The sequence below is a fragment of the Cydia amplana genome, chromosome 24, assembly GCF_948474715.1.
Source record: "Cydia amplana chromosome 24, ilCydAmpl1.1, whole genome shotgun sequence".
Lineage (NCBI taxonomy): Eukaryota > Metazoa > Arthropoda > Insecta > Lepidoptera > Tortricidae > Cydia > Cydia amplana.
The window spans coordinates 2,471,437-2,494,681 of NC_086092.1; the positions used below are offsets into that span (position 1 = coordinate 2,471,437).

At 37.4% G+C, this 23,245-nt stretch overlaps 3 protein-coding genes across 3 annotated transcripts; 1 reads left to right on the forward strand and 2 right to left on the reverse strand.

The window, feature by feature from the left end:
• Nucleotides 1-738: 738 nt before the first annotated feature.
• On the reverse strand, nucleotides 739-9,434 carry LOC134659164 (large ribosomal subunit protein uL14). The gene is made up of 4 exons (XM_063514793.1): nucleotides 9,316-9,434; nucleotides 9,041-9,124; nucleotides 8,544-8,671; nucleotides 739-959 (listed from the first exon to the last, which is right to left on the reverse strand). Exons 1-4 carry the CDS (start codon nucleotides 9,326-9,328, stop codon nucleotides 762-764), a joined length of 423 nt encoding a protein of 140 aa, XP_063370863.1. The 5' UTR covers nucleotides 9,329-9,434; the 3' UTR covers nucleotides 739-761.
• Nucleotides 9,435-10,054: 620 nt separating this feature from the next.
• Nucleotides 10,055-15,916, forward strand: LOC134659151 (proteasome subunit beta type-4). The gene is made up of 5 exons (XM_063514779.1): nucleotides 10,055-10,297; nucleotides 10,969-11,181; nucleotides 11,631-11,766; nucleotides 14,051-14,196; nucleotides 15,733-15,916. Exons 1-5 carry the CDS (start codon nucleotides 10,161-10,163, stop codon nucleotides 15,890-15,892), a joined length of 792 nt encoding a protein of 263 aa, XP_063370849.1. The 5' UTR covers nucleotides 10,055-10,160; the 3' UTR covers nucleotides 15,893-15,916.
• Nucleotides 15,917-17,711: 1,795 nt separating this feature from the next.
• LOC134659369 (RNA-binding protein 8A) lies at nucleotides 17,712-21,857 on the reverse strand. Its single transcript, XM_063515042.1, has 5 exons — nucleotides 21,681-21,857; nucleotides 21,252-21,354; nucleotides 18,861-18,978; nucleotides 18,270-18,383; nucleotides 17,712-17,828 (listed from the first exon to the last, which is right to left on the reverse strand). The coding sequence occupies exons 1-5, from the start codon at nucleotides 21,739-21,741 to the stop codon at nucleotides 17,724-17,726; spliced, it is 501 nt and encodes a 166-aa protein (XP_063371112.1). The 5' UTR covers nucleotides 21,742-21,857; the 3' UTR covers nucleotides 17,712-17,723.
• Between the last annotated feature and the right edge of the window lie 1,388 nt (nucleotides 21,858-23,245).

Sequence of the window (23,245 nt, forward strand, 5' to 3'; positions counted from 1 at the left end):
GGTTAGTAACAAATAAGATTAAAAACTTAGTGTTAGTGGAACAAAAACAGAAAGCGATTTACAACATACACATACACAGACAGCAATAACTTAATATATCACCTAGTAGCGGTTATGACACACTCAAAATGCCGCATTATAGGTGAGTCGTATCGGTCCGCTACAGTAGTCAGGATGGGGTTGGAGCTGGCACGCACTCTGCAGAGCAAATACCTTATAGGAAATACATACCATTATGTCCACGTACAGGATTCATCTTCTTAGCGTTGCCATAGTATTTTGGGATAATTCACCCCCGTAACCTTTTGGACGCCAATGTCCGATATATCCGCACCGTAGGTTCAACGCCAAAGACCGATTAATCGGTCACAGACCACAGAGCAACATCGACCTACGTGTATATACATAAAGTTCAACTTCAGTTTTGACATTTCAATTATGTGGCGTCCGAGTGACAGCTTGTTTGACACGGCGTGGAAAAGGTTAAAGGGTGATTCCTTCCCCGGGACCATCCGGGACTCAAACTACATATCTCCATTCCAAATAACTAAATCGGTTTAACTGTGAAGAGGTAACAGACAGACACACTTTCGCATTTATATTAGTATGGATATCATAGAGAATAGAATGTAATATCTTTCATATTCTCTTTGGTATATAGTACCCACCCGCATTATCCTGCTTTTGGACAAGTTTTAGACAAGGTTTACTAGGACATACAACAAATAAAAGACAACATTTTCTTAACTATATATTCCACCTCAAGCTATAGAGCTCGCGTTGGAGGCTATACGGGGCCACAGATCAGCGCACTCCTTAGCCACGGGGCCAGTGATGGCGGAGCCCTTCATCTCTCCCTTGTTGTTCACTATCACCCCCGCGTTGTCCTCGAAGTATATGAACACCCCGTCGCGCCTTCTGAACGGTTTCCGCTGCCGGATGACCACTGCCGGCATTACCTGGAGACAAAGGTTGCAATTTAATAGGGCTGACATCTCTAAATTCGCTGAACATGGACAGACAGAAGTTTTTGGCAAAAATTTAATTTTTGGTACAAGCTTTTATTGCTGACTGTACTTTTCTTACGACAGACAACTAATACTCATCGAGACAATTCTAAAAACCCCTAACACAATTAGGTTGCGTTGTTTCATCACAGAGTTCCTATGGCCACCTCCTGTCTCCATCATCAGATCAGTTCGACAGTACCATATTATTGTATTGTCATCAGAACTACATACAGCTGCCAATTTTCATGACGCTACGATCCTTGGAAGATGGTTAAATTAGTTACCTTAGATTCCATTACATAATTACATACAGGTCGACCTAATAAAAAGCTTGTTAAAAACCCAGACATTTGGCGTAAATCGCTTTTGTTTCCCCGGACGTGTCTACTGTGTGTGAATATTATTAAAAAACAATTAAATTCTTAAGGTGTTTCCTCACATAGTGTCCGGATATTCCCCGGCCACTTTTTGAAAACCCCCCAGACGGCCTCCAAACTAGGACAAATCAGAGGAAACCAGGACGGATGGCAGCCCTATAATCTACTATATGATCAGGACTCAGTCAGAAAATTTTAAATAGGTGATCACATAAAATTTCAAACTTTGCACAGTCTGAAAGCCAAGGGAAATGGTGTCATCGGCGAGCTAACTTTTATCATCCAACAAAAATGGTACCTAGTTTTAGAAGCTACAGAATTACGTGTGATCAGAAAATTAAATCCTTAGGGTGCACACAGAAACCCTCACTAGGATCCTACGAAATTGAGGCGTTATGGCGTTATGTTTCCACAAATAATTAAATAAACAGCAATATTATATGTTGCTCAGTCAGCCAAGGCATATCATCAAACTGTTGAAAACAGTTCAGACAGTGAATTAGCGAAACCTTTGGCATATCATCATTGCAATCACAACACTTAATTTTACATGAAAAAATTTGAATACCAAAAAGTAAACAATAATTTAAGTTTTTATCGCATTCCTAGCAAGAAATACATTTCTAATCATGTATTATAAGAGTAGGAGGCTCCCCAATACAGCCCACAAGCCCTCTTGGCTTGCAGAAAAGAAGCGGGATAGGACAAAAATGACACTGAAATGCGTGCTTACCCTACTCCTAAAACCGAAACACTAAATCTGAATCGTTGTGTATCTGAAGTAAAGTAATTATCATTTTGATGGCTGCAACGTCACATAGCACAACTTAACACATTCATTGCCACCCAGCCAAAGAAGACATCTGCACCAGGCCACAAAAAAATCGTCATATAAAACTGTAGTACCACAATCCCGACTATCGGGTCGTCCGGCCTGGGAACGAAATCATAAAATACCCGATTTTCAGCACTGAATGTGTTGATAAAGATATCAACACTTTTTATTTTAGAAAAAGTCCATCAAAATATTTTTTTCTACAGCCGTACATGTGTTTCAACACATACTGTAGGGTCTTGTCTTGGTCTTGAATCAAACTCACTTCCAGTAGATATTTTCGTATATTATTAGTGAAAATAATAAGGAAATCAACAGGTATATGTTTTACAGCCAGAAACGTCAATTCTCCCTCTCAATTATCTGTCAGGCTCTTATTAAAAAAATAATATAGTATTGCCATATCAAAATGACGTTACCCAGTTTGACATAGAGTTGTCATATCAAAATCTAATAATACCCTTCACCTACATACAGAGATATAGTGCAGAATTAGTATTAAGGTGTTATACATAGTGTTATCAATAGAAATGACCTTACAGCTCGGCCGTCCTTTTTAAAAGTGGGGCCCTCCCCATATAATTTAAGAGAAAAACAAGTTCCATTAAAATTGTAACATTAACACATTAAATAATCAAACAAAACAAAGGAACTTGTGAACAGTCTGTTGTGATCTACGACCATCTGTGCGGTGTTAATTGCTTAACACCATTCGTTTCTGCACTGATCGCTTACAATCTAAATAACAACAATAATATCACTACTAATCTCATTAAACTCTGTTGCGATCTACGATCATCTGTGCGGTGTTAATTGCTTAACGCCATTCAGTTCTGCACTGATCGCTCGCAGACTAAATAATAACAATAATAACACTACCAGTCTCATCATAATCTGTTGTGATCTACGATCATCTGTGCGGTGTTAATTGCTTAACACCATTCGGTTCTGCACTGATCGCTCACAAACTAAATAACAACAATTAAGAACACTACCAGTCTCATCATAATATTGTTGTGATCTACGACCATCTGTGCGATGTTAATTGCTTAACACCATTCGGTTCTGCACTGATCGCTCACAAACTAAATAACAATAAAAACAACTATACTAGTCTCATCACAGTAAATAGCCATATGTGCAGTATTAATTACATAATACCATTCATTTCTGCACTGAATATAGTCTAATCACTAAACATTCTCAAGGTACAATATAACAGCTATATCTTTCATTCTTTTTCATATCAACTATGTTCAACATTGTAACATTACTAGTAATATATTAATTAATCAGTCTCACTTGAGTTACAATTACCTTTATCATTTTTATCACTACTATCACTGGAATAATCTTTAAAACTAAGCCAGGGGTGAATCTTGTCTAGTGCTACAACATTTTCATATTTTCTGTTTCCCTTTTTAGTTAGAGGTGTATCTTCAATTAGAAACCTATCATTCGGTAAAACTTTTAAAATCCGGTACGGCCCATGGAACTTAGGGATCAACTTTTTTGATTTACCAATGTGTTCTTTATCTGTAATAGTCCTTTCTACTCTAACCAAATCGCCAATATTATAAGACTTGCCTACCCGCCTATGTTTATTAAATTTTCTTTGAGAATATTCCTGTTGTTTATCTATTTTATCTTTAGCTTCCGTTCTTAATTGTATTAAGTTATCACCTGTTACTCGCTCAGAAATTTCATCTATTGCATCATTTAACTTATTTTCTGATGTAGTTATAAAATTACAGCCAAATAATAATTCCGATGGACTCTTACCTGTCGTTTTATTTACGGTAGTATTCATTCCTAATTGGATTTCTCCTACGTATTCATCCCAAGTGTTATCGTTTTTTCCATGACATAAAGTACTTAAAGCGTCCAGTATTGTACGGTTATATCGTTCAACTTGGCCGTTCGCCCTCGGTGAGGCAACTGCATTTAGCACGTGCTTAATACCTGTTTCGTTTATATATTCCTTAAATTTAGCACTAGTAAAACAGGACCCTCGGTCTGTTATCAAACGAGACGGAGGCCCGAAGTAACTAAAGTGTTCTTTAAAAACTTTTATAGCAGTACTCGTCTTTGTGTCTCTTACAGCCCGAATACCAACATACTTTGTGAATGCATCAACTATAACAAGTATATACATATTGCCTCTCCTAGAGCGCACGAACGGACCAAGATGGTCAGCATGAACTGTGTGAAAAGGCTTTTCGATCTTTGGAATCGGATGCAACATCCCTTCCTTGCATCCGCCTGGAGCCTTATGGTGAGCACACTCTAGACACGCGGCTACATATTTTTTTGTAAATCGCCGCATTTTCGCGAACCAATAAGTGTTACGCAATCGGCTTAAAGTTTTTTCGAGACCGAAATGCCCAACATTATCATGATTCATGCGCAAAACCTGCCACCTAACACCACGAGGCACAACCCACCTTAGACTCCCGTCCTTTAAAACTCGATATACATAATTTCCCTTTAGCCGGTAATTCTTTTGAACATCTATTATCAATTTAGTATCTTCGTCTTGCAAAATGTGTTTAATACGTTTCAATTCATCATCGTCATCTTGTACCGTTGCTATCCAATCTTTAACATCAATATTCAGAACATCGATAACATGAGGTCGTGAATCATTCGTGGGGTCAGCAACAGGACCACGGCTGAGAGCGTCTACGTGTGCCATACGACACCCTGGCCTGTACTCTATCTCACAGTCGTACTCCTGAAACTGTACCCACCAACGAGATATACGAGGTATAAGATCTCTTTTGGTAAGTGTAGTCCGCAGCGCGTTACAGTCAGTTACGATTTTAAATTTTACGCCAAGTAAGTACACTCTAAAACGGTTTAGAGAAGCGACTACAGCAAGTGTTTCTAAATCAAATGAGTGCAATTTTTGTTCGTCTGTAGTGGTTTTTCGACTGTAATACGCTACGGCTCGCAACAATCCATCCAAACCACGTTGCATCAAAATGCCAGCAATGCCAAATTTAGAAGCATCACAATGCAATTCTGTTTCTAATTTAGGATCATACAACGCCAAGATAGGGCGTTCTACTAATTTCTGTTTCAACGCGTTAAAAGCTTCTGTATGATCGGTTGACCATTTCCATTCTAATTTAGTTCTTAATAGATCAGTTAAAGGATGTGCAATCAAAGCAAAATTTTTTACAAACCTTCGAAAAAAACTAGCTAACCCAATAAAACGTCGTACATCATGAACATTCTTTGGCGTCGGGAAGTTCGAAATAGCTATTGTTTTTCGAGCACCCGGTCGTATACCTTCACCACTTACGTGAAAACCCAAGAAATCCAATTCTTTATAGAAAAAGTAACATTTTTTTAATTTAAGTGTTAATCCTGCTTCACTTATGAGATTCAATACCTCATCTAAACGTATTAAGCCCTCTTCAAAATTACGTGCTGGAATTAGTATATCATACATATAGATGATAACATATTTAACTTTTGCAAGCACCTTGTTCACCGTCCTTTGAAACACGGACGGCGCATTGGCTAATCCAAAAGGCATACGTTTATATTTATACTGACCGTCCGGGGTCACAAACGAAGTCAGATCCTGTGATGGTTCCGCAATCGGAATCTGGTAATATCCAGAGGCAAGATCAAGGCTAATAAACAGAGAATTACCAGCTAACCTGTCCAGCTGATCATCTATAAGTGGAAGGGGGTAATGTTCCTTCCGCGTTTTGCTATTCAAAGCCCTATAATCGACACAGAGTCGCTTTTCGCCAGTCTTCTTTTGTACCAATAAAATCGGACTAGCGTAAGACGAATTTGATTCACATACTATGTCAGCATCTATCATTTCCTGTACCATTGTGCGCACTAACTCTCGTTCGGGATAAGACAATCTATAAGGACGATATACAACTGGCTGTTTGTCTGTCAATTCAATTTCCATCTGAACTACATTCGTAAAACCTAAATCTTTTAAGTTATTTGAGAAGCAAGTCTCGTGTTTCTTTAAAACCGTTTTCAATTTTGATACTTCGTCATCACAGAGATGTTCACTTATATTTAAATCCGTACAATTATCATCTACAAGGTTGAGTGATTTTACATTTAGAAAGAAATTAGTTGTTGTTACGCGAGTAACCAGCTCCCCTTTTAGCAATGTGAGTGGTAAGTCAGTGATATTTTGTACTAGTATTCCACATTGACCTTTTTCAATAATATATTCACCCGGCAAAAGATATAATTCAGCATTAGGTTTCCCGCGCAAATAACCTTTTACATATACCGAACCTGAATAATCTGTATCTGATCTTACATGAATAACCATCATTTTATTTGGTAAAATGTTTGTGTCTTCCAGTAATATAAGCTGTAATTTAACCGGGAATCCTTTTTCAATAATAAGGGAATAGTCAGTTTTTGTAATAGTTATCCCAGGTTTCTCTGTAAAACTATGACCTACTAATACTGGATATTTAATGACACAATCATCAACAATATATGTATCTACTGTTTCAATTATATTATCTATCTCCATCTCAACGCTCACATGACCTAAAGGCACAACGGCATTTGATCCTATTCCTTTCAAAAGTGGAAGTTGACTATGTGTGTTCCAATTTATTCCCATCCTAACTGCCTCACTATATCTTAACAATGTGCCTTCACTGCCCATATCTATATAACCATGTGTAAGGAAATTATTTATTTTTATATTTTTAAAATATTTGCTATCACGGTTAGTATCACCCTCAAAGTGTTTATCAAAATTAACCCGCAGAACATTTTTTTCAGGAACACTCTCACCCTTGTCATTTCCTAGTAATTTTGGACAGTCTGTAGACAAATGCCCAATTCTATGACAAATATTACACCTTAAAATGGTTTTTGTACATTTAAAACTAAAATGACCTGGTTCCTTACAGTTGTAACACACAATAGATTTTGAATGGGATTTTGGATCTGCATTTGAAACACTTTTTAAGTTATCACTTACCGCATTTGAAGTTTTGAGTTGTTTTGTCCAAGTACCAGAATTAAATTTTTGTTTTTCAGAATCCCGTGATTGTTTGGCAGATTGAAAATATTCCAACACTTGTTCTGGTTGTTGACATTTTAAGGCCTTAGCACCTAACCTAACCGATCTATCATCAATTCCACTCAAAATACAATCTACAGCTCGCTTTCCATGGATATCACAACGATTTAATAAATTTAATTTGGCATAAAAGTAAAGCTCTAAAGATTCATTATACTTAACTCGCTTATTCAGCATTTCTGTTAACAGTTCAGCATAATCATCAACGCTAGGGAATGATTCAATCAATTTTGTTTTCCATTCCGGCCATGTGAATGACATAGATGGTAAAGCTAAATACCAGCTCTTCGCAACACCAGACAATTTGGGTAATGCATAATGGATGATCTGATCATCTCCCCAGTTATATAATTTTGCACACTCATCTACCTTATTCAACCACATATGTACAGTTTGCTCTTTAACCATTGGGTTAAATTCTGGTATTACATTGCCTAACATAGGAAATTTATTACCCTCTGGCCTGTTATGTTTTAATGTTTTAACTAATTCTCTAAGAAATAACTGATGTTCAGTACCTTGAAATGTATTCTCAATAGACGTCAAAACTGGTTGATTCTCACCACTCTGCTTGGAAGTACCCGGCATGTTGTGTGCATGGTTGCGGCTCCCTGGATTCCGCCTGCTGTGATCAACGCGGCTAGAACTTCGTTCGCTCTGATGATCACATCCGCCGCTCTCACGACCACTGCTATAGCTTCCACTATGGCTCCTATGATGACGACCGCGGCTTCTAGCATGGGAACTACGGCTACGTCGACTACGCTTCGAACTGCGCCGACGGCTGGTACTACGACTCCTTCGGTTCTCGTACTCGCGTTTTCGACTGGGTTTTCTGCTGCGCGTACGATGCCGTTCACGCCTCTCTTCGGACCGACCGAGGTATATGTTTTACAGCCAGAAACGTCAATTCTCCCTCTCAATTATCTGTCAGGCTCTTATTAAAAAAATAATATAGTATTGCCATATCAAAATGACGTTACCCAGTTTGACATAGAGTTGTCATATCAAAATCTAATAATACCCTTCACCTACATACAGAGATATAGTGCAGAATTAGTATTAAGGTGTTATACATAGTGTTATCAATAGAAATGACCTTACAATACACAATTGAGTACGAACACTGGGTTTGCAATAATGCACTGTTGTGAATTAAGTAGATTTATAACAGTAAGAAACGTAAATTCCTCACTCTATAACACTCGAAACAGTAATTCAAAGTGGCATACCTTTTTCCTGAGTTCAGGTTTGCCCTTCTTGACGGTGGCGACGATCATGTCTCCGGAGCCGGCGGCCGGCAGCCTGTTCAGGCGACCCTTGATGCCCTGCACGGCGATCACATACAGGTTCTTGGCACCTGGAAGATTCAAGTCCTGTTTCATGTCCGGCCTTTATTTAACACTGTTTTGGTAGATTAAAATAAGTATATGACTGAAATTACATATTTTTAGGTACATTTTGATAAGTTTTGACATTCTAATTACTCTACACAACTGAACCAAGTTGAAGTTGAATGTAGCTGCATGTTTCTAATGAATTGATACAAGTATCATCAGTATTAATTGTTAATTCGGGGACTGAATAACTTCAGACACAGCCAAGGAAGATATCATCATAAATCAATACACTGTAAGTGTTCTAGTATAGAATCATCATCAGTTATCAGCCCCGAACGTGCTAGGTTTTGAGGTTATAATTGTTTTTTGCGTATATACAACAATTTTACCTGTGTTGTCGGCGCAGTTGATGACGGCACCTACTGGGAGACCCAGCGAGATGCGGAACTTCGCTCCCGCGGAACCACCACGTCCTTAAAACAAGAGAAATCATAACTTAGTACGTATTTCCAAGTTTCACCAAAACACTAGCGCAATGGCGGGATTGCAAAAATATACATTGTTTCACAACGGCTACGGCACTATACACGATCCTCACATGCTTGCTAATTTATTTAACCACTTTAGAATGGGATTTAAATGGATAATGTATAATTTCACGAACCTCTCTTTGACATTTTGTTGTTTCAAGTCTAGAAGAGGAATCTGAAAGAACGTGAAGTTAGCTAGACATTCCGATTTAGGCTTCGTTCAGGAAATGTAGTGTCGTGAAGTTTGCTTTAAATCATTAAGTTTATATATATATAATATATAAATCATTTATTCCAGACAACAACGATCCATAGGTATGTGTACATTTGAGATAATATTAAAAATAAATAAAATTAGGTATAGGTATAACATAAAAATTCATGACTAGACATTAAAATTAAATTAAACATAGCATTTGATAACTGATAGGTAATAATTAAAATTCATTGATTATTAAAAGATTAAAATTTTAAAACTATATTTATATTTATTTTAATGAAATTTGGCATAATTTTAGTTTTAGATTAAGACAAAATAACAAATCAGTACTTTTAAAGTAAAAGTACATATATGTATCATGTATTTTGATAATAGTGTAAAATAAAGTAAAACTATTAAAGCAATAGTGAGCATTTAGATAGCTTTAACTTCCGAACGAATCAAAACGTTCCGTTTCGAACAGTTCAGGTTATTTAATTACAAAATTCTTTAAAAAAAAACATATTTTAACTAATATAAATATGAGAAAATTTGACATATATAATATAAAGTAAACGGATATGTTAAAAATATTAATAAAAATTTCATCAAAAATATGGTTTAAGATCATATCAACTAATTAAAAAATAAAAGTATTTTTAGAATCGAAACGTTTTCAAAATTTGTTTGTCATTTCGAAGCGGCTTGTCATTCCCAAGCAATTTTTGCAACTTTTCTTGTTCGACTTAATTATAGCAAATAATTTAGTGTCATTTCACGATGGCTTTTATGGGTGACATGATGAATCCCGCTGCGTTTTGGCAAAATGGCCCATCTCCAGGCGCTTTCTACAACTTCCCAGGAAACTCATTTTCATACGGCCCAGTTAACCACACTGTACAAGATTTCAAAGCACAGTAAGTTCCTTTTTACCGTATTATGTCAATTCTTAATTAAAAATCACGTTCCTTCATGTTTCCTTCTTTTAAAACGTTTCTTGCTGTGTTGTCTATAGGAGTTCTTAGTGGTGTTTGTATTAATCTTAGGATTTTATACTATACAGCTCTTCAGGAGTTAGTAAAGTGGCTACAACTCCGCAGTCTCTGCTCGTAGATTTTGTTAAAAAATTGGTATACCAAAGTCAATGACCTTTTTTACCAAATCCATGACCAAAGTCAACAGTTTAGTTTTCTACTTTGACACTTAAACCATAGATAATCCCACTAAAACACTTCACTGCTTCTTAATTTTTTTATAAAAGTTCTAAATACTCTAATATAGTTGGTCCAACCAAATTGTCAGTAAATAAGAAAAAAGGAGTAGGATAAGGAGTGTACAGGTTTTAAAAAAAAGGTCGGCAACGCGCATGTAACACCTCTGGAGTTGCAGGCGTCCATAGGCTGCGGTGACTGCTTGCCATCAGGCGGCCCGTATGCTTGTTTTGCCACCTATGTGGTATAAAAAAAAAAAAAAAAAACAATACTCATCCTTTTCTTTTGGGTGCTAGTACTAGTGTAAGAAAAAGATGTATGATTCTCTCTGTCTATGTTTGAAATGAGACAGTCCTTTGACAAAATATATGTTCCAGCTCGGCCCAGCCCATCACAACAACCACCACAGTAATCGGCGTCAAGTTCAATGGAGGCTGTGTGGTGGCCGGAGACATGCTCGGGTCGTACGGCTCGCTGGCGCGCTTCCGCGACTGCCCCCGTGTTAGTAAGGTCAATGACCTCATCCTGCTGGGGAATGGTGGAGACTATGCTGACTATCAGTACTTGAAGGACATTATTGAGCAGAAGATGTAAGTATATGCAAGTTTGTTAATTGGGTGGATCAAATTTTTAGAGTCACTCCACCACTTTTGAATATCTTATTTTATGGTACCTATGCACCTACCTGCCTGTATCTGCAACACCAGAGGGGTTGTAAGTGTAAGTGCGTTGCTGGCCTTTAAGCTGGGAGTACACTCTTTTCTTTAAGGTTTGAAGGTTGTATCAGGCAACAGGAAGTTTCTGTAGTAATGCACAGTTGAGGACTACCAACCATTTAAGAAGAACATTAGTACTATATCGCTCCCCATTGTATGTCTGTCCCTATGCTATGCTTAGATCTTTAAAACTACGCAACGGATTTTAATGCGGTTTTTTTAATAGATAAAGTGATTCAAGAGGAAGGTTTATGTATAATTTGTTAACCCGTGCGTAGCCGGGGCGGGTCGCTAGTTTAATAATATATTGGTGACTGTTGCAGTATTGACGAGCAATGCATCGGAGACGGTCTGCAGCTGAAGCCGAAGTCCCTCCACTGCTGGCTGACCCGCGTGCTCTACAACAAGAGGAGCAAAATGGACCCCCTCTGGAGCAACTATATTGTAGCCGGCATGCAGGTTGGAATTTTTCTGGCTCACTGAACTTTTTCCAATATTTTTATCAGGGTTCGAAACGATAATTATCAATGATAGTTATCGTGATGATTATCGTTTTGATAATAACCTAAAATATAAAAAACGCCCCAATAATTATTTTTTACTATCAAAGAATTCAAAGAAAATAAATATAGCACCATGATACCTGGGATAATTATCCAATATTTTGTCGGATAATTATCAAAGATTATAATTATCTGGATAGTTTCTAACCCTGATTTTTACCATTTGTTCCATCACCCTGAATTCATGACAAACATACTGTTACTGCTTGTAGACTTTTGTCCTAATAACCCAAAATAAACAGTACTACCTTTTGACCGCCGAAGACGTCAGCTGACGCGCGCGGCTACAGCTCAATATCAACCTTCGTGCATGCCCACAAGGTTCATTATGACGCGCCGCACACGATAAAAATAGGCGTGGCGTTTAAGGGCCACCCAATACTAGTGTTTTTAGAACGTCAGCGTCTAGTCAGCGCTATGGAAAATGGCGTCGCTGCGCAGTTGCGCCAACGTTGCGTCGACAGCAGCCAAAGAGTTCGACGCTCAAGAGACGCTAGTGTGGGGTGGTGCTAACCACCAACCAATTTTGTATGTATAACCTTAAAATTTATAGATGATGGTTCATTATTTTGTAAGTGGGTAGATTTGCACAGTAGTTTATCCTGTCACCCGTTGACCACGAACGCTGTAAAGGGTTCGAAACGTCGGGATGTAGTATAAATTCAATATTCGCTATGTGCACGACTGGTGCTGCCCTCATTTTGTCGGACTTTCTACGTTAAATCTTATGGAGTAAAATTAGTTCAAGCGGCTGCCGCTAGAACTAATGTCGGACATTCCATAAGATTACCTGTGTTTGTGACGATCAGCGCCACTTCCCCCTCCACCGACTTCGCGCTTCCCAATACGCGATATAATCCGTTTTAAGAGCCAACAGGAGCTATGATTTAAATATTTTAGGTAAATATACCCGTCTCGCTAACGGAAGCGGCTCCTAAAACTAGTGCGATAAGGACAAGGCGAAAAATCCTGCGTAAAAATCTCAAAAATCGAGGTTTCATACTCGACTGTTTCCTCCTCCAAAACTTAACCAACAGAGATGTGACTTATTTGAAATACTTGTATTTAAAATGCAAATACAAAATGCAAAATACCTATTTTGTATTTAAATACCTTTTGAAGAAAACTATTTTGTATTTTATTTGAAATAGTTTTTGGGACCTATTTTCTATTTTCAAAATACAAAATACTTTATAGTAGGTAATGTATGTTACAATCTCTTCTGATCTTACAATCCTGGCAACTCTCTCATTCTTTTAACACGGAACTGTTGAATCTGTTTAGTAACGTCGCACATGATCACAAGCGTAGCGAGTGGTTAAAAAAGTGGAATCTTGAGTGTTACGAGGGTTTCAAGGTACGAGAGCAGAACAAACTTTTCTGCCCTGATGAAACACAAACGAGACGTTTTTATCACACTAACGAGAGGCATTATACCAGCTGTAAAACATTACAAATCTAAATTAATGCTTTTAAAAATTGTCCGTTATAAACCATCATCCATCCATCCTTCCGGTTAATATGAGCAAACAACTAGAAATTTGCACTTTAGATAGAGGACTGATTGACACACTGTTTTCAAAGAATAAAGAGAGTATTTTCAATTCGGATATTCTGAGTAATAATACTTTTTAATTCAGACTAGGTATTCACTATTCAGAGTACCTTTTATCGCAAAGTATTTGTATTTTTAAAAAGTATTTTGAAAATACCTATTTCGTATTTTGTATTTTAAATACAAATTCAAAAACTATTTTGTATTTGAAATAGTATATCAAGGAAGTATTTGTATTTAAATACTTTTTATAAAGTATTTTTCACATCTCTGTTAACCAATCGTAACCAAATTTGGAAATCTAAATGATTATGACATTATCTGTGTCGGACCGTTTTGATTTTTTGACTAATTGATGTCAATTTTGAATAGCACGCCTCTCATTGCGGCATAGTCAATTAGGCCATTTTGGCCATTTTTGAAGGGCTCTAGCGCCTTAAAAAACAAAAATACCAAAAAAATCAAAACGGTCCGACACAGATATTGACAATATTAATCTGTGTTGAAAAAATCATTGCTCTAGCTTCAAAACCCACGGAGGAAACAGTAGAGTACGTTTGTATGGAGAAATGACCGCTTCTGTTGGCTCTTAATAGTTTTATTTCAAATGTAACTTGTTATTCAGGACGGAGAGCCATTCCTGGGCACGGTCGACAAGTTGGGCACGGCCTACGAGGACGCCGTAGTGGCCACCGGCCTCGGGGCCTACATGGCCTCCCCGCTGCTGCGCGACGCCGCAGACAAGGGGCCGCTAGACCAGGAGGCCGCTAAGTGAGTACCGTAAAATCAGGTAACTTTATAGTGGGCTCGGGGAACCTTGAGTCCTATGACACTGACAGTTATTCCCACGACACAACCTTGTAGTGGCGTCACCGTTACATTAAAATCGAATTGGCGGTGTCTAAAAATGACATTTATTAATTTTAGGTAGATATATGGCATTACAATAATATTCCGTTGGAATTATAATAATTATTAACATTTACAAGAAATTATCTCAATCAGACTTTACGTTTACGTCCTGCAAAACTTACTTCGTTTGGACGATATCGACTAGTGCGGAAAAGTATCGATAAACAAATGTCGAAAATGGAAACGAGTGTACAAAATACATTAACACAGTACCTACGCTCTTAGTGTCAGATTTATAATCATTTAAGTTGTCTGCGATAATAAAATAAAGGAGATTTAATTTGTATTCTTACATTCGTCGAGTGTGACGTATAAATGAACTGACGAACCAACGAACGCGCGTTTAACGGGTAATCAATTATGACAGGAAAATGAAATGTTTGCATTTTTATTTTTCGAAAACTTTCGTTTTTTTACTTAATTTATGCCAAAAAACTTAAATCATTACAAAAACAACAACATGACAAGCATTAGAAATGCAGATTATATTTTTAAAAACATGTTTACCGATGTGGCTGAATGCAAGTCACGCCTTTGCCTATAAAAAAAGTTACGATATATCGACACGACCCGTCACTAACAAGTAACTGTCATAGGACTCAAGGTTCCCCGAGCCCACTATAGTCCACGTCTTACATTACAGCTATTCCAAATTCAAGTTTCAGTAAAATATGTATGAGTATTTTTCAATTTTTTTTTTTTTTTTTTTATTTACTCAATAAAAAAATACACAGCAATACATTACACATCTTCTTTCGCCAAACTGTATGACAGTTATGTTATTCTATTTAATCGTACGGCAATTATATACAACCTTTTAACCGCCAGCAATTTTTGATCGAGCGTGCTCGTGTCGCCACCGACAGTAATTGTACCACGCAGAGGGTTGGCATAGTTACGGGAGTTATAAATGTGCTGTAAAAACCAAATCAGATCTTTGTCTTATTTATCAGACTGTGGCGAAATGAGCTGGATATGTAATGTCTTGTATATCAGACTGGCGGTTAAAGGGTTAGGGGCAATCAGAGTGTAGCCTTAAGGTTGCCAAGCCAAGCAACCAAGTCAGGTGTCACGTGTTCAGGTCCCAGTAGGCCCAGGGCTATCTCCCTCCGTACTTTATCCGTTTAGGCTATGGAACCCTAGTACTAGCAGGCGTGCCTCACTCCGCGATTTCGTCGCTTTGCTACAGGTAGCTAAAAGTACATCCGTTCGGCCCCAATTTTGGGGAAAGCCATAAGCCGCGCGTGGCGCTGTCGCCACCTAGCGGCCATATCTGTGCTGATCGTAACAGACGCGTTTTGTTAGAGAGTGAGTCTTCTGTACTTAGTACTATTATTTATTCTGTGGTACTAGACACTAGTAGACCATGTTTATGTCATATTCCTTCCGTTCTAGGGCCCTGGTCCGTAAATGTATGGAGGTGCTGTTTTACCGCGACGCCCGTTCCTTCTGGCGCTACCAGCTGGGCGTGGTCACCGCTGCGGGGGTCACCATCGAGGAGCCAGAGGAACTGAAGGCTGACTGGACATTAGCGCATATGATTGAAATGGTTTAAGATTTTAATAAATTCTTCTAATAATGCGGTTGTCTTATTTGTAACTAGCGACCCGTCCCGGCTTCGCACGGGTTAACAAATTATCTAAACCTTCCTCAATCAAGAATCACTCTATTGATATGTGAAAACCACATTAAAATCCGTTCAGTAGTTTTTGAGTTTATCGCGAAAATACAAAGACGCGTTAGGGGACTTTGTTTTATAAAATGTAGTGATTTACCCTCAGAGCATATAATACTTATATCTGTGGATTTACCCTTATGGGGTGGTACTGACGTGACTAGGACTGCAATGCAAGCATCCATAGGCTACGGGCTTCCCATCAGGTGGGCTAAGTGCTTGTTATATCAACGTAGTATAAGATAACTTATGTCATTTTTAAAAACGATGCGGTCGGAGGTGATTTAATAGAGTCATTGCTGAAAACCCGACTATCGGGTATTTTATGATTTCGTTCCCAGGCCGGACGACCCGATAGTCGGGATCGTGGTACTACAGCTTTATATGACGAATTTTATTTGGCCTGACGCGGATGTCTTGTTTGGCTGGATGGGCAATGAATGTGTTAAATCATAAATCTTTATACAATACACAACCCTAAATGGTAGTCTTGCGAATTTTAGAACCTCTATAGAAATTGATCAAAAATTTAGCAAAATAAGACCTTAACCTTCATGCTACGTCTTACAGGACTAAAAAACTTAAAAGTAGGATTCAAATGAAACAAAAATTAGAAATATCTCTTATATTTATATTAAAGTCTAAAGGAATCGTTACGCAAAGCACTTTGTACACAAACCAAGCTTACAGATAAGAATATAACATACAATACATATAGCAAAGTGCATCGCATAGCGCGCCAACTAGCATCAATGTCATACACAATATTCCTGTGCCATACATTTGTGTCCTGTTTTGTACAAAGAGTTTAGACATACATACATACATATTCTAGCTTGTGATTGACAGATTGTCTAACCTTAACTTAAACTAGGTAAGCGGGATTTTGAAATAAACTTTATGATTAAGATAAGGTCATGTATAAAAACCAAATCACCAAAACTGTCAATTACTAGTTAGAGGTACTTAATCAAGATAACCAATATACATTTCAATTCTTTATAACCAGGGTTCGAAATTATCCAGATACCTAATTATAGTCTTTGATATTTATCCGATAAATATCGAATAATTATCCCAGGTATGGATGGTGCTATATTTATTTTCTTTGAATTCTTTGATAGTAAAATAATAACTGGGGCGTTTTCTGCTCAATTTTATTAGGTTATTATCAAATCGATAATTATCAAGATGACTATAACTGATACTGATACTGATGACTGATAATTATCATTTCGAACCCTGTTTATAACCTCAAAACACATGGTTCGGTCACACATACGTAATACAACATGTTGCTAGTTACGAAGAAGGTCAATGCCCTCTAAAGAATAAGTAGTATCTCATAAACATCATAATTATATTAATCGTCATGAATTTACATCAGCTCAACTGGCAACTGATTTTCATAAGCAGGGATCGCGCCAATGATAGCATTTTCGACCTTATTTCAAGGTGGCTATGTTTACTTTAATATAAAAATCAGGGTTCGAAAGGATAATTATCAATGATAGTTATCTCGATAATTATCGCGATAAGTATCGTGATTTTTATGCGTGATAATTATCGTCAGGATTTTTATCGCGATAATTATCAAAAAGACTATAATTATCTGGATAATTTCGAACCCTGATAAAAACAGGTGCCAATAACTGTTGCTAGGTGTTTCTGAGATACCACACATCAGTATTCGTCATCGTTGGTTAGTACACTATCGCCTTTTCTTGTGCACTTTGGTCGGGCCCTTGACGAAGCACCAATCCACGGAAATGGCCTGTCCGAGGATATCGGCGCCGTCCAGGGCTTCGCGGGCGCTCTGCGATAATAACAAAACTTTAAAAAAAAAATTCAAAATTATTTATTTCATGTGATTTACACACATAGCTATATATATACTTTAGTAAAATGCTAGAAGCGCTGGTGGCCTAGGGAAAAAAGTGCGATAGCATGATAGCCGGTTTAGATTCGCGGCTCGGCTCGCGGCGCGTCTCGTGGCTCGCCTCGAGCGCGTAAGCCCGTCGAGCTACTGATTACACTCTCGCCTGGTGGCTCGGCTTGTGGCTCGTAAGCTAGTCGAGCTAATATATTTTAAACACTAACAGCACGGCATAAGGTTTATAACCGAATGACAAGCCGAACGCAAGCGAGCCCCTTTCTATGAATATTGATATCTTTATATGAAGAAATTGTTGTGGCCAGATGCGGATGTCTTGTTTGGCTGGATGGCAATGAATGTGTTAAAGTTGTTAGTACTCACCGCAGCCTGCTTGTACGTCTCGTACTCCACCAGAGCGTACCCCTTGAGGAACCCGGTGCGCCGGTCCAGGTTCAAGTGGATGTTTTTGATCTCCCCGAACTCTGAGAATTGGTTCTGGAACGAAGCAGTACATGAAATTTATTAACATCGCTCGAAATTATAACAGCACAAAGTGTGTCACTTTTTAAATCAAAACTTAAAAAATGGATTCTCGAGCAGACGTTCTACGACCACAAGGAGCTATTTAATTATTTAAGGTACTTAAACAAAATACTGTAGCTACACACTGTACACTATGTATTTATTTGACATGTAATTTTATATTATCAATAAATTATTATGATTATGATTATGACATTACAACAGCCTCTCACGTGATGTTGGAGTGCAGCGGAGTGGCCCCATACAGGGCAAAACATCTTGGATCCCCGAGGTCCTACTCAACATCAAAGGTTTGGCGGGATTCCTCGAGGAGTTGGGCTGGCAAGACTAGCCTATCACGCAAATAGGTGCCGGACGTCGAGTTGCGGAAAATCACCCGTACTAAAATACAATACAAGACATTACAATCACTAAAAGATTAGTCTTTACCTGAATGTCCTCTTCCTGTGCCTCCTCATGGACATTGCTGACAAACAGGATCCAGCCCTCAACGGAGCGCTGAGGCCCCGGTGTGTTCCCGTCTCCCTCTGGCGCCAGGCTGTCATACCTGCAATTAATTATACGTTTGTACAACTTGTACAATCAAACTGTGACCCACCATAGAACATTTTCAGGTGTACTTCCGTTTGGCCCAAATACATTTCGCCAAATTTCACTTCCCAACAAACTTATCGCAATAGTTTCATTTCCCAAAGGAACCTTTAGCAAAGTTACACTTCGCATATAACTTATTTGGTCAAATTATCATTTGGCATGATTTTACTTTGTCAAATGTTATTAGGACAAAAACTTATTTAGCAAACGTTTATTATTGGCTAATATTATATTCCAAAAAGATGTTTGCTCAAATTGTCACTTCGCAAATTTGGCAAATAGGCATCTCTATTTAAATTTGAACCTAAATTCGTTCTGTTAGAATTTTGAATTTATATAATATTTCTACTCAGGATCAGTAGCTTTCTCCATTCTTACTGGGAAAAAATGTCCACAAGTTTTTGGTGCATTTGTATGAAATTTTGGGGCCACTTTTTACTCGTATTAGGGTCGAAAGAGCTCGTGATTCTGACTGGAAATAATACAAAAAAATCACAGTTTTGTGTAATGCAGATTCGGGGTAATCTTCATAAATTAAGTTATAGTAGGTACAATGCAGTACCAAAAAAATTACTATGTTTATTAAATTTTTAATCATCAAAATGTCAAAATCAAGTCAATTTCATTTCTGATCAAATCGATCGATTTGATCATCCCGTCTGGATACCGCTTTACCAGTTACACTGCACTGAATGGGATTGGCAACTGTCAATGGTTTGCATAGATGGCACCATCATAGCTTGCCGGCGCTAGAGAAGGGGCAAGCGCCCCTTCTCTAGTTGAGTTCTATGAGATTTGGCTTAAAGGGCTGGCATCTAGGGCATAAAATTCTATATAAAAAACAAGAATTTGACACAATTCTAGGGATTGACAGAGCAATCTATGCTGGCGCCATCTGCTAAATACTTTGACCGGCCAATCCCATTGATTACCGAATCTTAATTCCTTAATTTTTATTTTAGGTCCTTATATAATTCTAAAATATTATTGCAGATATGTTCATGGTTCAACAAATTACATCCGTTTGCGTAATAAAGTATTTCAAATGAAAGCAAAAATAAAAATACTGCAGGCCCTCTATGGGAGGCCATAACTTACATGTCCCAAAATATTACATGGCATACAATTTACATACCAATAGAGGTATTGGTATGTAAATTGTATGCCATGTAATATTTTGGGACATGTAAGTTATGCTTAATGATACATTTGACTAAATAATACTTGGTAAAATGAAACTTGGCCAAGTAATTATTTGCTAAACAATAACTTGCCAAAAAAGACTATTGCTAAGTGAAAAATTGCGATAAGTTGTTTTGCCAAACATTTTTTTGGGAAATGATAATTTGGGAAACATAGTTTGGGATGTGATACTTTGGGAAACGTTTTTGGCCCATTCATTAGTAAACCACATTTTCACCATAGATGTACAATTTTTTTTTTGCAAACTGTGGTTTAATATTATCAGCAGCTGTCCAATCCAATTTTATGTTAAGGAAATATCTATATAGAAAAGTTCATACTCACGAATGCCTGGAAACAGATCAAAATTGTTCAAAAATAATTTTAAATTTATTAAAATAAAAATTTAATTACTTTTTATTGTAATGTAACAACAATATTACTTATTTATTGCACACCTCAGTGAAAAAAGTATCTAAATATTGTGCCATTGCCATTTAACACCTTTACTGCGGGATGGGGTTGAAAATGTTTTATCACATTTGACTAACATGCTTAGTATATAGCCCATTAACGCATTCAGTGCCAAGAACCCGACTATTGGGTCTTTTTATAATTTCGTTCCCAGACCTGACGACTCGATAGTCGGGATTGTGGTACTACAGCTTTATATGAAGAAATTTTTGTGGTCTGGCGCGGATGTCTTGTTTGGCTGGGTGGCAATGAATGTGTTAATCCCATTATGGAAACGGCCTACGAAATAACCATGACAATGAGTGACACTAAAAATATGTTTTTTTTTGTGATAGTCAGCAAATCAGCAGATGAGCCACGTAATGGGAAGTGTCATCATACTCATCATCACCCATGCACATAATAACATCGGTGGAGCCACTTATGTGATGCCAGCCCTTTAAAACCCTGACTATAATTAAGAGATTACAATGAAAAATGGGCATCTTTAATTGCATATTTTTGCCAACAGTACCTGAAAACTGGTAAAATGTAGCCCATGTTGATAATTACTATAGATTTGTCACAAACCTTCCTCGGTTGCCACGCTCGGCAGCGCCCCCGGAGCCCCCCTCGTTGCCAAATCCACGTCCCTTGCGTTTCCTCGCTTTCTCTTTCAATCTGGCGATTCCCTCTGAAAACAAAACAATGCTTTACTACTAAGGACATCAAGAACACAGTTCAAAATGTTTTAATAACTGTTGTTGTAGGTTTTGGTTTGGACTGGCGGCTAAACATAGTTATATTCGGTCTTATACCCAGAAACTTCGGATAAAGTATTACACATAACCTATAAACATAAATAAGTTTCCAAATATCCAATAATCATATCTAGTAGCTTATTAAGGAATACTCCAGATTATTAATTTGGACTATCGGCACCGACTAGGCTTTAATTAAAAAAGAAATTATTGTAATACAGAAGAAACAATATTCAAATGAATGAAATATATGACATACGTTCACCGTCTTCGTCGACTTCGAATTCCTCGGAATTTTCAATATCGAGAACATCCGCCATGATTTAGACTTGCTTAACTTTCTTAAATATTGCTAAAATTAAGATTCTTATGAATATTATTGCTCAATATCGAGTAGCTTCGCTTCGGTTTGCGTTTTGCGTGACAAGTTTTCATTTGACAGTTCAACAATGCTCTACCGCCATTTTTATGTACTAAGGATGCGTTCAAGTTCAATTGAATAAAATAAGTAAGCTAAAGTCCGTCAACCAAATCTTGTCAGTAGTAAAAGGCGGCAAATTTGAAAAATCGCGGGTTAGCAACACTGTGTTCGAATAATTCCAAAATGCGTGTCATCTGTGTTTTATCTGTGGAATGTGGATCGTGAAATTCGTGTACGACAGCCGTCACCTTATTTGTTTTCATTTGGTTTTCATTCTGAATCGTTTCTGTTTCAAGAGATATTTCTGCTGTCACCATTAAATACCAATACATTAAATGAGAATAAGCAAAGCTAAGGGGCCTACAATGTACAATCATGCTCGTTGATGGTAAACATTACTAAAAATTGAGGTTATGACAAGTACATGGAAGAACTCTTTCGAACTTTTAAGATTATGTTCAGTTTTTTTGTTTTAGGGTTAAAAGGCATAAATAAAATTAAAACGTATGCCTAAATCTATCCAACAAGACCATAAATTGTGTCCTGGAAACCGTCCATAGGCCCACATGTCTAATATTTTCAGCAATCAGTTGTGACTATTTACAAAGATGCAATAGAATACTACAGAGTATTATGCTTGGTTGAAGTGACCCGGTAACATTGGTAACTTCATTATATTTTTTCAAATAATGACCTGAATTATAGTGTAAGCTAAAGTGACCCTTATCTTATTTACCTTTAAATTAAATAAACACCCAAATATCAGTTGTTTTATTTTCAATATGTAATCCTATTTTACAATATATACCAATCAAAAAAATTACACAGGTATGTCATATTCATCCAGAAGAGTACACTAATTTACATTAACAAGTGGCATATTATATTGTAAATAACAAATATATGCACTATCTAATTATCTGCATTTTGATATGATTTTATTTTAGTAAACTTAGAAGACATAGATAGGGAACAAAGAGAATATAAGCACTACAATATAAGTTGTTTTTGATATCTTCAAATTTGTTCATCATTTTGATTAACATTGTTTTAACATCGCTTTTAAATTGTCCGTCCGTTTCAATTTTTTTCAATAAACCGCGAGTGACAATTTGAATTGACGTACGCAGGGCGCGCTCAGCGGAAAAAAAAATTTTGGTTCGACGTACATTGCTGCTTTTCTTAGCGCAATACTGCTCTTTGAGTGTTGCCCTACTTTAGTTTGCTTTACATTGCTACTGACAAGATTTGGTTGACGGACTATATTAAAGTGCTAACACACTATGACACCGCACCACGACCTTGGTGCGTTGCACCCATAAGATAAGTGAGAGAGAGAAATAGATTTCTCTTTCTCGCTCTCACTTATGGGTGCGACGCACCAAGGTCGCGGTGCTGTGCGA